This window comes from Capronia coronata (assembly GCF_000585585.1).
Source record: "Capronia coronata CBS 617.96 chromosome Unknown acBCG-supercont1.4, whole genome shotgun sequence".
NCBI classification, from domain to species: Eukaryota; Fungi; Ascomycota; class Eurotiomycetes; order Chaetothyriales; family Herpotrichiellaceae; genus Capronia; species Capronia coronata.
The window spans coordinates 1,493,124-1,505,879 of record NW_006912896.1 but is presented as its reverse complement, the minus strand read 5'-3'; the positions used below and the strand labels follow the sequence as shown (position 1 = coordinate 1,505,879).

General features: G+C 52.2%; 4 protein-coding genes across 4 annotated transcripts; 2 read left to right on the top strand and 2 right to left on the bottom strand.

Moving 5' to 3' along the window:
• Positions 1 to 2,277, top strand: A1O1_05094 (uncharacterized protein; the record flags this gene model as incomplete). The annotated part of the gene is made up of 1 exon (XM_007725982.1): positions 1 to 2,277. The coding sequence occupies one exon, from the start codon at positions 1 to 3 to the stop codon at positions 2,275 to 2,277; it is 2,277 nt and encodes a 758-aa protein (XP_007724172.1).
• An 825-nt stretch (positions 2,278 to 3,102) lies between these two features.
• On the top strand, positions 3,103 to 4,051 carry A1O1_05093 (small COPII coat GTPase sar1; the record flags this gene model as incomplete). The annotated part of the gene is made up of 6 exons (XM_007725981.1): positions 3,103 to 3,121; positions 3,194 to 3,297; positions 3,413 to 3,452; positions 3,508 to 3,573; positions 3,640 to 3,939; positions 4,011 to 4,051. The coding sequence occupies 6 exons, from the start codon at positions 3,103 to 3,105 to the stop codon at positions 4,049 to 4,051; spliced, it is 570 nt and encodes a 189-aa protein (XP_007724171.1).
• A 2,375-nt stretch (positions 4,052 to 6,426) lies between these two features.
• On the bottom strand, positions 6,427 to 7,603 carry A1O1_05092 (serine/threonine-protein phosphatase PP1; the record flags this gene model as incomplete). The annotated part of the gene is made up of 4 exons (XM_007725980.1): positions 6,427 to 6,519; positions 6,571 to 6,870; positions 6,959 to 7,360; positions 7,424 to 7,603. The coding sequence occupies 4 exons, from the start codon at positions 7,601 to 7,603 to the stop codon at positions 6,427 to 6,429; spliced, it is 975 nt and encodes a 324-aa protein (XP_007724170.1).
• Positions 7,604 to 9,496: 1,893 nt separating this feature from the next.
• On the bottom strand, positions 9,497 to 11,719 carry A1O1_05091 (uncharacterized protein; the record flags this gene model as incomplete). Its single annotated transcript, XM_007725979.1, has 1 exon — positions 9,497 to 11,719. The coding sequence occupies one exon, from the start codon at positions 11,717 to 11,719 to the stop codon at positions 9,497 to 9,499; it is 2,223 nt and encodes a 740-aa protein (XP_007724169.1).
• Positions 11,720 to 12,756: the final 1,037 nt, after the last annotated feature.

Genomic DNA, 12,756 nt, shown 5'->3' with positions numbered 1-12,756 from the left:
ATGCAAAGCTTACTAAAGATGTTCAACCTCTCCAACGCTCCCACAGTTCCACTCGACGAGGAAGAACTCAGCGGGGAAGCGGATGAGCCTCCAGACGATCAAATATGCCCTTTGAATACACAGTTTTCTCGAGACGGGTCGTATAGCAGATCGATGGCTCGTACAAACTCCCATCGCGAGTCATTACTGACTCGTGCCATCATGGCCGAGTCGAAGACGGAAGAACCCCCAACACTGTCGACCACTGCATCCCGTGGCCTCTCTACGACCTCATCACGCAGTACCGGTAGCATGGCATCGACCGCGGAGTTGACCAGCGATGGCGACGCTACAAGTCCCTCCCGTTCGGCAACACCAAGTCCACCCCCTCCTCCTGGCCACTACACGCGTTTCTTCGATTCGAATAAAGAGGTTACGCCGACTTCAAAGGTGGTGATTGCTCCAATGACAAAAGATGACAAGCCAGCCGTGGCGGACGTCGGCGAGGCTGCAATTGAGAAGACGCTTGGACGTAAACGTTGCATCATGTTCGCCTGTGGAGGCACTGATACCGAAAAGAGCAGAGACAACATCTCGCCGGTAGAGCCACCAGTCGAGTGGGAAGTGCCAAAGAGGAAATGCATGTTGACGTTTGCCTGCCCCACGAAGACCAACTCCAACGAACATAAGCCTCTACCGTCCAAACTTCGCGTCGAGCAGAAGGCCTCGCGCCGTCCGTCTCCAGCACCAGCCGCGATACGCAAGTCCGCCTCGGGGTCTGCGGATCTCTCTGGCCGATCGGTCGAAACAGCCAAACCATCCTCTCCTTATCGACTTCGGCCGAATCCACCAGTACAAAAAGTGTCGTTCCATGAGTTTGGCAGTTCCCATGACGAGACGGATGCCTGGGTTGATAAACCGAGTACTCACAAGACCAGACTCACACTAGACGATTGCATGCAAAAGGAGTTGCGCATTCGGGATATTGGCAGGGAGGCAGAGGAAGAGGCAGAGGAGGAAGAACGCGAGCAGGAAGAGCTTGAAGCCGAGCTTGAGGACAATGACAACGAAGACGACTTTGCACCCTCGGACAATGACTCGGCATCCGATGGGGGCAACGAGTCTGATGACGAAGGGGGTTTTGCAAGTTCGGATGATGAAAGTGATGCGGGCTCTGAATATCAATTCTGGGCGCCGTCGGCCAACATTGCACGAGGAAGCATGGAACATATGCATCTCCGTCACTTCAGCTCTCGTCAGCAATCACCCGCGAGTTCGATCGAGTCCATGACCCACTCAACAAGCCCTCCTCTTCACTTTCGCAGCTGGCAGGTGCGTCGAAGTCGGAGGCAGCCCCTCAAGGTGCCGAGGTTGCGACCCGGTACTCCGGAGCTGCCAGATAGCACGGATTTCGTCTGCGGCACTCTTGATGAGGATCGACCATTGGAGGCGGCATACATATCGTGCCGTGAACAGAAGAAACGCGCGAAACATATTCCGATTCCGCAGGATATTGACCCGAGCTTTCCTACCACGGACCCTGATGAGGAGCAGGATGAGTGTGACGACCAAGACTTCGACGGGATGCAAGATAGCTCCAGTGACGCTCCCTGGCTCAAGGACCAATTCACCGTCTTTGATAATGAGGCCCGTGGACGCCGCAAGTCGCCAGTCCTGTCGCCTCAGCATCATTCCCCTCCGAGTCACGTCACAATCGTTGCAAGACCAGAGCATCGTCGCGCAATCCATCGTTCGCCGCCGCCACCAAAGCATATCATTGCACGATCTCCTCCGCCACCTCGGAAGCTTTTTGGTCAATCTCCTACGAGGTTCCGGTCACCACCTCCACCTGCCCGCCTCCGGTCTCCTCGAGGATCGCCCACACATGTGAACATTCCATCGCGGATGGGTACCAGAGGTCTTGGTCAGCGGCCAACAATGGAACGCACTGCATCTCTTCCAGATACTCCGAACCCCTTCTTCCGGAACTTCAACATCGGAAGTCCTTCCATTTCCAACATTGCCTCTGGGGCTGTGACTCCCATGGTTGAGGGCCCTCCTCGTTTAGACATGCATGTACGTGGACCTGTCGACATCGTCATGGGGCTGGAGAAGAAACGCCAGAAACGGAAAGAGAAATTCCTGCGCCAGCATTGCCGCAAGGTCAGAGAACAAACAGAACGAAGACCCACCCGCGGCCGGGGCGCCGAACGGATGAAGGAACTCGGTCTGGAGTGTGCCGAACGATTGAAGGGTTACGGCATCGGCCAGCAGACTCAGCTGGTGCTTTCGCTCTAGTCTACCACCTCCCTGATCCATGGTGGTTGACCCCTTTTTCTGCACATATCCTTTCAATCATTTGTGTACGATTTCTTTTCTTTTCTCACAGGGAGCTTTTGAACTTCCTTTCTGCACATACCCTTGGAGTGGCTCTCTTTCACTCTTGATATGACGACTGCCATGAAGGTTGGCGCAAGCGAACTAGTCCCTCGCTTTCTACCTTGTATGTCGATTTGCGCCGGGTTCAGTCTTTTCGCATAGCAGTGGCGCATATCCCAGGAGCATTGGCATTGTAAATACATGACCATCAGCATGGTCCTCAGGACTGGACCATCAGCATGGTCCTCAGGACTAGTGACTCCTCGAGCAAATAGTGCTCGATAGCTGGGTCCCAATCCAAAAATTCAAAATCATAAGCCTTTTCTTGTTGCCACAGAAGCATACCTACTCACCACAAGGACCCATGAATGTCTCTTGAGAAAACTTGAAGACAATGGCTTACTCATCACCACCTAGCACCACGTGACTATCACGTGAGCTGGTGGACTTGGCGCTAGCGACGTCGTGGATTCTCCAGGAATCTTGAAGTGCAGGCGTTGAGGTTGGCCCACTGCTCGCGACCAACTACGTACTTACCACTGCCATGAGATCTCGTCGTTCAAACGTAACTTGTCGCTGGCTAGTCTAACCTCCTCCTACTACTACAAAGAAGTTATCACTGAAGTTGAAGCTTCAACCGAGAACGCCTCCTTCGTCTGCGTCTTGTGCATCTCCGACTTGAGAGTCAACACTGCATATCTACCGCAGGACTGTTTTTGTCTCTAGACAACGACTTTCACAATCATGTGGATCATCAATTGGTGTATGCAACCTCCCTAGACTTTCCCATGCGACTCTTGTTTCTTGGGTCGATGATTGACCTGCTTCTGCCTAGTTTATGATATCCTCGCCTCGCTTGGGCTGCTCAACAAGCATGCTAAACTACTATTCCTGGGACTGGACAATGCGGGAAAGACGACGTTATTACACATGCTGAAGGTAGAACATCCCACCTGCGCTTGACCTGTGATGGACGATCATGCACAAGATGGTCTTGTCCGGTTTACAAGTGTGCAATGCTATGACAAGGGATATAGGGCTAACCCAGCTCCAGAACGACCGAGTCGCGATCCTGCAACCTACCCTACATCCCAGTACGGTACCCTCTCCATGTCCGATATACACATGAACCCTGACCCGTTTGTGCAGCTTCCGAAGAATTGGCCATTGGCAATAACAGGTTTACAACATTTGACCTAGGGGGTCATCAACAAGGTACGAAGAAACGATGCTCACACGCAACGCTAGGAGGAACTTGACTAACATACAATCTTCACCAAGCCCGCCGCCTCTGGCGTGACTACTTTCCCGAAGTATCTGGCATCGTCTTCCTAGTCGATGCGAAGGACCACGAACGTCTCCCCGAAGCGAAAGCCGAACTCGACGCTCTTCTCGCCATGGAAGACCTGGCCAAGACTCCCTTCTTGATCCTAGGCAATAAGATCGATCATCCGGACGCAGTGTCAGAGGATGAATTGAGACATCAGCTGGGTCTATACCAGACAACCGGAAAGGGAAAGGTCCCTCTCGAAGGAATCAGACCGATCGAGGTGTTTATGTGCAGTGTGGTGATGAGGCAAGGTAAGTCAGGACGCATTCTTGCACACCTAGGCCATTGGGGCATCGATAAGCTGATCTTCGAGCTTGAACAGGTTACGGCGAAGGCATCAGATGGTTGTCACAATATGTGTGAACCATGTTCCTGTCTGGGGCTCTAACCCGGGCGCCATCCAGACACCACCTCAAATCTGATAACCACAACCCCGAATCAATTTCGCGACCTGTACAGGTCCTCCGCATCACAGACAGTACATCCTGGAAGTATTCAAGATGAAGAGGCTCTTGCAAGGTAGAGCGAAGTCAATCAAGAGCGCATGACATCAGGAAAGACAAGAATAATTCTGCAATACCATCCTGTCAACTCCAATCCACTTGAATGCAGTCCCACCAACAGCAATGGTTTCTATGTTCGTGTCTTTTGGCATGCCATTGAGCGCGTGTGTTGTACGAGCACTGTGATATTTCACGTTTCAGATGCTGTTTTCTTACATTGTCTTATTGGTACAAGTGAAAGACTCTGCTATGTCTCCTGCACTAGCAAGAACAGCCCCGTGACAATTGATGATGGGTAGATCTTATGACTTCCCCCTCCTGGGCCCGGTATCGCTGGTGTGCATGAGTCGAATTGCGACTCATTCTGAGCAAAACAGCCTTCAGATCCTTTATCCTCGGAACCCAATTAGCTTCTACTCACATTCAAGTTCACGCAGAACCGGTCCATCGCAGCCTCTGGATAGCCATGGAGGACGGGCCCTAAGCTTATACTCTACCCTGCCCTTCACTCCTCCCCTATATGCCTTGTGATCTCCCGACGATATCACTAAACCACAGTCTACGAGCTCGAATCTTCAAGCTCCCCTCTTCACCAGACGGCCACGCTGAACACCACAGGCATCGGTAGACCTGCTCCTCAAAAGGCCCCTTATATCTTCCTTACCTTACCTACCTACCTATGAAGTATTTATATGCGCATGTGCATATATATCAAGCACTCACGTGCACATGCGTGCGTGTATTCCCAACGAAAGAGTCTCATTTATGGAAGAGATTCCTCTCCAGCTGCTTCTGCACGAGGAGACTCCAGATTCCACTTGATCTTGGGAACCCGGGCCTCTCTTCTCCATCGGCATACGCATATACACCCATACTCCTTTCTGCACTGTCTCCTTTTGCCATGCATGCTTGTGAGTGTCGTCCGGGGGGACAGGGTGGTTTGTCAGGCTCAGCCAAACGTCTCTTGTTTATCCTACCATTGTCTACCCATATACCTACCATCCATCTCCCCTTATTTGCCGCCATCCTACCAACATGGTCCGAGAAAGGAACTGCTATACACCCCTGCAGCAGCAGGGCAGATTCAACCGAGTAAACAAACACACCTACCTGCCCAAACTACGTATCAATCTGTACAGTTATACGCGATTCAATACGACTGGAGTTGGGAAAGATCAGATATATAGATGGACAGACAGATCAGGGAGCCAGAGAAGAGAACGCAGAGGGAACAACGAAGTCATGTTGGATCGTGATGCAGTGCAGTGTAGAGAGCTTGCCCGTCCTTTCCTCCAGCCGCTGACTTTTGGCGAAAGTCGACAGAGCTCTCGAACCTGGAGGCGTGGTAGAGACCAAACATCTCTGGGTACTACTAGTATATATCGCAACCACGGAGGTGGTTTGAGGGCCGTTGGAGCAAGTATCAATTTCGGGATCGAGGATCATAAACATTATAAGACTATCATCTTCTGCTGCTGCTGATGGACGCCGGTGCGAGGGGATTTCGTTTCTACTGTTCTTGACAATGCAAAAATGCTCGTGTCTCTTCTTGCTCTGTCTGTCTGGCTGTCTGGAATTGCATCATCCGTCTGCGCGTTTCAATCCCATCAACCGTAAAAACCCATCTCATTTGCATGTTACAAGGAGAATTAGGATGCGCACTGCACTGCACTGCACTGCGCTCAGCCAGTCGCATCCATTCTCTTTTTCACACACACACAACACTTGAACGCAGCAAAAGGGGGCTAGAATTTGAGCACTAGTTCATTGCAATCGAAAAAAGGAGAAGAGCTTTGCCAGTCCACAGCCCATCCTACGCAGCCTGCCGTCTGTAATCCGTCGTCCTCAACCAAGCCATAAATAAAACAAGCCACTGTTCTTGTTCGGACTCGACTCTCTTGCCTTCAACTCGAGCAGTTGAGGCTGCCGGCGCGTTATGTCGTGCGGATATTGGTGGTTAAGTCGGTGCCCAAGGCGAAGTATAGTTCTCGGTCTGAACAGGTGGGGGTCAACGTATGCATGATGGTGAAATAGTTTCCGAGTCCTTCTAAGAGTCCAAAAAGACAACCGACGGCACAGCTGGGTCACTTGAGTGGGGGCGTTTGATCGCTTGCTTCCGAATCGTGGGGTGAAGACGTTGTTCGAGGGCGAGACCGATTCGACGGGGAAGCCAGAAGGTGACCCTATCTTCTTCCAAACCTGCTATCACGACATCGAATCAGCCCGAGTAAGGGACTAGGCTTTGGATTTGCGAGGCGGAGTGGTGGCCCTGCCTGAGCTCTTGGAGCCATACACATACTTTTGTTTCTTCTCTGCTGGTTTGAGTATCTGTCACGATGGTTAGCCAAGGACCGAGCCAAACGAGTCGACATGCCATACCTGGAAGGAGCAGAGTAGACTTTCGTCTACACTCATCATGGCACCGGCGTTGTCGAATTCGCCGCAGTAGTTGGGGGCGCTGAATAGCGTCACCAATTGTCGTTTGGAGAAGAACTCGTAACCATCTTCCACCACTTGATGCGCACGGCAGATGAGGTCCATGTCATGTTTTTGCAAGAATCTGGATACAACATCCGGACCAAAGGTGAAGGAAACACCTCGGTCATTCTCGCTCCAGCCGGTGATGTCCTTGTCCGGGTCCGACCAGAGCAGATCGCACAGCAGTCCGCAATCGGGAATCTAGCAACGTCAGCCTATGGTCTTTCGCCCCAGTGGCCCTTGTTTGGGTTCGAAGGTCAGTATAACAAGGGAAAGGTTCTGGGCTTACATCTGTCGGGCGCATGACGCGACGAATCTGTTCCATAGAGTTCAGGTCGGGACTCAAGCCTCCATGCATCGTGAAGATCTTCTCGTCGATGATTGCGGCAATTGGCAAGCAGTTGAAGCAATCTGTGAAGGTCTTCCAGAGCTTGATATTATAACGGCGCTTACACTCGTCGTAGAAGCCATAGATTCGATTGATCGACGCGCACTCGTGATTGCCACGGAGCACAAAGAAATTCTCCGGATACTTGATCTTGTACGCCAATAGCAAGCAGATCGTCTCCAGGGACTGCTTGCCTCGGTCCACGTAATCACCCAGGAACAGGTAGTTTGCTTCGGGAGGGAAGCCGCCGTATTCGAACAATCGGAGAAGATCGTAGTATTGACCGTGTATATCGCCACAGATCTACCACAAAGTCAGTTTATCCAGACATTCAACCTAGAGCCGTGCAGAACAGGAAGACCGTACCTTGATTGGAGCCTCCAACTCCAGCAGTATAGGCTGTGAGATGAAGATTTCCCGAGCCTTTGTGCACAGGTACCGAATCTCGGCCTCGAGCAGCTGCACTTGCTTTCCAGGCCTACTGCCTCTCACTTCTAGAAGACGATCGATGACAGAGTCTAGATCCACCTCGTTCTGGTCGGCCATGGTGGGTTTGCCGCAGGCGGGGCAGGGGGAGGAAGAAGGGCGCCGACCAGATATGGTCGAGGAGCGTGGAAAACGAGAAGTCGATGTTCAGCAGGGTTCAGGAGAATGTCTTTAATCTGGTGGATGGCCCAGAGGAGTCAGTATTGGGATGAATGACTCCTTAGACAGCGAGGGAAGCTGACGCAAGACAGCCCTCGATTAAGGGGAGCGTACCAGATCCGATATTGGTCCTTGAAGAAGCCCGAAAACGGCTCAGCGAGGAAGTCCTGAATGGACTTGGAGGCTAGGTATGGTCTTTTGCGCGTGATGAAGACCTCGGGCAGGACAGATGGCGTTTATCGCGCTCGGGAGACTGTGGAACAAACAGGCTGGAAGAAGTTCGTTCTCGGCGCAGGACGGCAGGTTGAGAGGCCGGGGTAGAGCTGTTTTCGCGGGCACTTCACAAGCAGACGGCGTCAGGAAATATCGAGGACTGTCTGGTCGATGGTAATGGACACGTGTTGACGCGAATTCGATCGCAAAGAGAATCGCAGGGACAGTTTGGAACTGCGGGATGGGATGGCGGATTTGCTATTTTCAATCCTGGCAGGCGGTGTTGGGCTTGGCACGGGCTGGACAAAGAAAGAGGAGAGGAGGCGAGCAACTTGCACTTTGGGTGTTATGATTATTATTATTATGGAGGCTAGGGAGGCACCCAGGTACCTAACCTCAACGATCTAGGTGCCCCAGGTACCTAACAGGATAACAGCAATAGTCAAAGTCGTTCAGTAAAGGGAGGGGCCAAGTGCGCCCACGAAGGGCTAGGGGGCTTAGGAAACTCTACCTGGTAGAGATACCTGTCCCTCCTGATAGTAACTACAACTACCTAGACCCTTCCTTTTTCTACAGATCGCTTGTCTATGCGCAACCACTATTGTTTTTACGCGATGAAACCATCTTCTTTTTGTCTCCATCCTCCTCCATGCCTAAGACTGTATCCAGCCGAGTCCATGAGCGATTGATTGATTACACGACGAGCGAAGCAGGCTTGATGTTTCTTGGTCAAGCTTTGTAATGTGAGATCTGGTCAATAGCTCTTCCTGATGCTGATGTTGTGGCGACCCCCCTGCCCCGGCAGCCAGAGAGAGGAATGTAGGCTAACAAGAAGACAGCTCCCGCTAGCGCAATCGCCTCTGCCCTCACCGTCGAGTTTCGCTTCTCCTCGTCGCCGTTTAGACGAGTCGGATTGATGCCTGAGTCTTGCATTTCCGGGGATGGAGTTCACTTGACATAGCCGTCGTGCGGAAGGCTAACAGCCCATACGACGTATCCCCGGCCTTCTTGGCTATGAATATCTTGTTCAATTCTGTTGAAGCCTTGTTGGTTTTTTAAAGAGTGCGAGATCCTGGCTCGCACGTCAGAACCTTGTTACTCGGTCGCGCCGCGGTGGAGCCCAGGAAGGATCCGAGTGCTCACCACTAGCAGGAGCCCAATACCATAGACATATCAGCATAAAGACATGGGTTTGCACAGCGCCAGAATATGATATAATCCTGACATAAGAGTATCTACCACAGGCAGTCCCTCACATTCATACATCGTCCATCGTGCATCGTGCTTCATCTCCGAGAAAGACATAAGATCCCTTCCCAATCAAACAAAGAATCGAGGCGCCGTCGCTATGCGTCAAAGCAGTTCGCTCGAAAAGACCACTCAACGGTAAATCTCAGAGTCCTCCTCTCTGGGTCGATTCCCGTATAGCGTATGGTCTCGCTGTAAACCAAAACGAATGGGTATAAGGAACACACGCTGTCATCAAATGCCACCGCATCCCAGAAACACAGTGCCGTCTAATGTATAAGATGCAATGAAGACGAAAACAAATGGCCAAATGCACAATCAACAACTGATGCTTCAGCCCAAGGTTCGTCCGCCGCTGACAATGACTTGGGGGCCTGTCTGGTGCAAAGAACCATTTCCAAGTATTTGTCCCTGCGCCACTTCCAGGTGATGATTGTTGTGCCAATTGCTCTGGTCCCCAAGAGCACTGAGCCAATTGTTACCAAACTCTTGTCGAAGTGCCTCGATTTTACCTCGGTACTCATCTTGCTGAGCAAGCTCGTCGTCAAGGTGGAACGACAATGCCTTTCTGGAGTCGTCTTTCAACTCATCGGCCAGGGTTTCCTCTGCGTCACGACGTGGTGGCAGGTGATCGCGACTAGCTGGCATACCAGTCGGCACCGTGGCATTGGAGTCCGGGGGCAGGTGGGCCGTGGCATTGTCATCAGGAACTTCACTGCGGGCAAAAGTCTCATCCTTGGCCAGATCCACGATTCTTCGTCGTGGGGCCTTTTTCCGTCGAATAGAGTTTGTGGCAGCCTCGACCGGCAGCGCCGGACTTGACTTCGTGTCACCGACTGGCTGGACTATGACGGGCAGCTCAGCGATTCGAATAGAAGTCTGCGAGAGGTCTCTCTCGATCTCTGGCGCTCGTTCAACCAGCTGCTTGCGCTCCGAGTATCCAGGCCCCGAATCGTCAATGACAATGTCTTCCACATAACCAGGAGTCTTTCTGAACAAGTTGAAGGCTGTTACCCGGTAGTCGGAGTGGGCTTTGGTGAAAGGATTACGCTTCACCCAGATCCGCTTCAGGTTGGGAATACAAGTGAGCCTGGCCATTTCCATTGGATCAGAGAGCTGATTGTCCTGTACATTCAACTGCTCGAGTGAGAGAAGACGTTCAACGCCGGCCAAAGACCGAAGTCGATTTGCTTTGAGGTTGATCGTCGAAACTGCGGGTAACGGAGACCTCGACAGAGACTGCAGGGACCCGATCATGCAATTTGACAGATCGAGAGAAACGAGTCGAGTCAGACAGGCAAGACTGTCAGGTATCTCTGCAAAGAGGTTGGAGGATAGGTTAAGGGAACGGAGGGTCGTCGCTACTGGAGCCAGACTTTTTGCTGATATAGTGGTCAGTGAGTTGTCCGCAAGGGACAGGTACTTCAGCCTTTGCCATTTGGACGCAGGTAGGGTGTTCAAGCTTAAAAGGCTTGAGGTGCTGTCGCTGCGATTTGGCTGGACAGAGTACTCGCTCGAGTTGGAGCTGCCTGACCCAGACCTCTTCACCTTAGAGGAATATGAGCGAACATGCCTGTACGAGCTGGCCGGTCGAGATGGGCTAGGCCGCTTTGGAGACACGCTCCCAGAGAATTGCTTGTCCCTGTGCGGGGACTCGAGGTAGTCTTCATGATTGAGACTGCCTCCGGCAGGCGACGCAGGTTCGGAGTGTGAATGTGCATAGTCAGCTCGAGGTGTTGACGGCACCGTCCAGGAGGCGGTCGGCGTGGGAGATCCCCGACCACCTTTCGTCGATCGTCTTCGGCGCTTCTCGGCGTCGTCAAGCACGATATTGGTCAATAGTTCGATGGGGTCGTCGACGTTGGCACGTTTGAGAGTCAACAACGTCAACTGCTCAGCCAACCGATCCCAGCCATAGAATTGGCGGAAATCAATGTCCACAATATCCAGCTGCTGAATGTTCTTGAACGCAAATAATGGAACTGCTGTATCGAAGGGGAATTCTTCGTAGCCTTTGATCAATCGTGCTCGGTGATCCGTGGTGACCCGCAAGGAAGGAAGTTTCGTAAAGGCAGAATACAGATATGTGAGATCCCCCTCCGTCAGCGCCTTTGCTTTCTCACTTTTGGACGAGCTTCCTCCAAGCCCGATGGATGACCAGAATGTGCTCATTCCAGACATGACACTGCGCATGCTAGAAACAGAATGAATGGAGTCTTTGTCGCTGCGACCTGGGGCTGGCTTGTGTGACTGCAAAAACGATACGTAGTTGGAGGGAGAAGGGTCACTGTTGAGGTTCTCGAAACGAACGTTCATTGGGCCGACCACAATATCCAGCTCTTCCATTCTAGAGAGTAGGTAGAACAAATGATGAGGCGTGAGCGTTAGGAGGGCCGCTTTCGAGGTATGGGACCTGAAGTTGAGGCCGGCGAAGGAGAAGGCGGCGGCAAGAGCGCTGGTCGAGGTATTCGCGCTGGACGGAGATGTACCCGAGGTGACGCTGGAGGTGCTCGTCGAACCTGAGTTTAGTGAGGACTGTCGTCTGTGAACAGACATTTGCAGGCTGTTTGCGAGAGCCTTCTCATGTTGGCGAATGTATTGCGCCAGGGACTAGACAAAACAGTCAATCAATGATTCCAGGCTCAGCAAGGAAAATGTGTGCGAATGCCCAGTTCTCCGAACCGGATGGGATATCTGCAGGAACATGGTGGTTCGTGGGACTCACTCGAACAAAATGGTGCCCATCCTCGGTTTGCAGGCGATCCATCTCCTGCTTTGGCTGGCACTGGCAGCTTGAGGCGTGGCCGTGGTGCCACGGATGAGGTTCAATGACAGGCTTCTCGAGTCTAGGGCAAAGGACCGAAAAGATTCAAGTTACGCGACCCTGGATCTATCTAGCGGATCAGTCCATGATTCAAGGTGCTCGTGATGGGCTGGTACGCACCCGATATCTGTGAAGAAATCATTGCGACATCTAGAGTGTTCAAGGCTTCCTCTGCTGTGAGGCACGACAAGACCAGGCTGCGCAGGCTGCGGGGGTTGCGTGCGGATGGAGTGCAGTGTGCTATGCTTCTAAAGACGCCTTCCTTCCTCGTGCGATCCACCTGTGAGACAGCAATCCACCCGGGAGATTGAGGATAATGTGGTGTATACGGAGTTCAAAGTTGGAGAGCTTGCGGGACGCCTTGTAAGCCCAGGTAGTTGCGTGATAAACCAGTAGCCGTCAATCCAGAGCGTGACCGTCAGCAGTGAGGTGAGCGTGCAATGTTGAGAGAAAGATGGTGTGTATAGTAGTAGGCAGGAGGGCGGAGGGGTTGATGTGAAGCAAGGACAACAGGAATTGGCCTGCCAGTGAACAGTATCCCACGGCGAAAGATGCCCGTAGTAATGTGTAGAGTAGTATTGCACTGGGATGGAGCGTGCAGAGATTTGCTATCAAGTTAGATTGGCTTCGTTGAGCCTTTTCAGGGCGACGATGGCGTAGGCGCAGACGCAGCCGCAGGCAAGGCGGGAGCATATCATCTAAAAAAACAACTCGCATCTCATACTACAAGCAGCAGCCCACTGCCTGCACTGTTGATGTTGGACGCCAC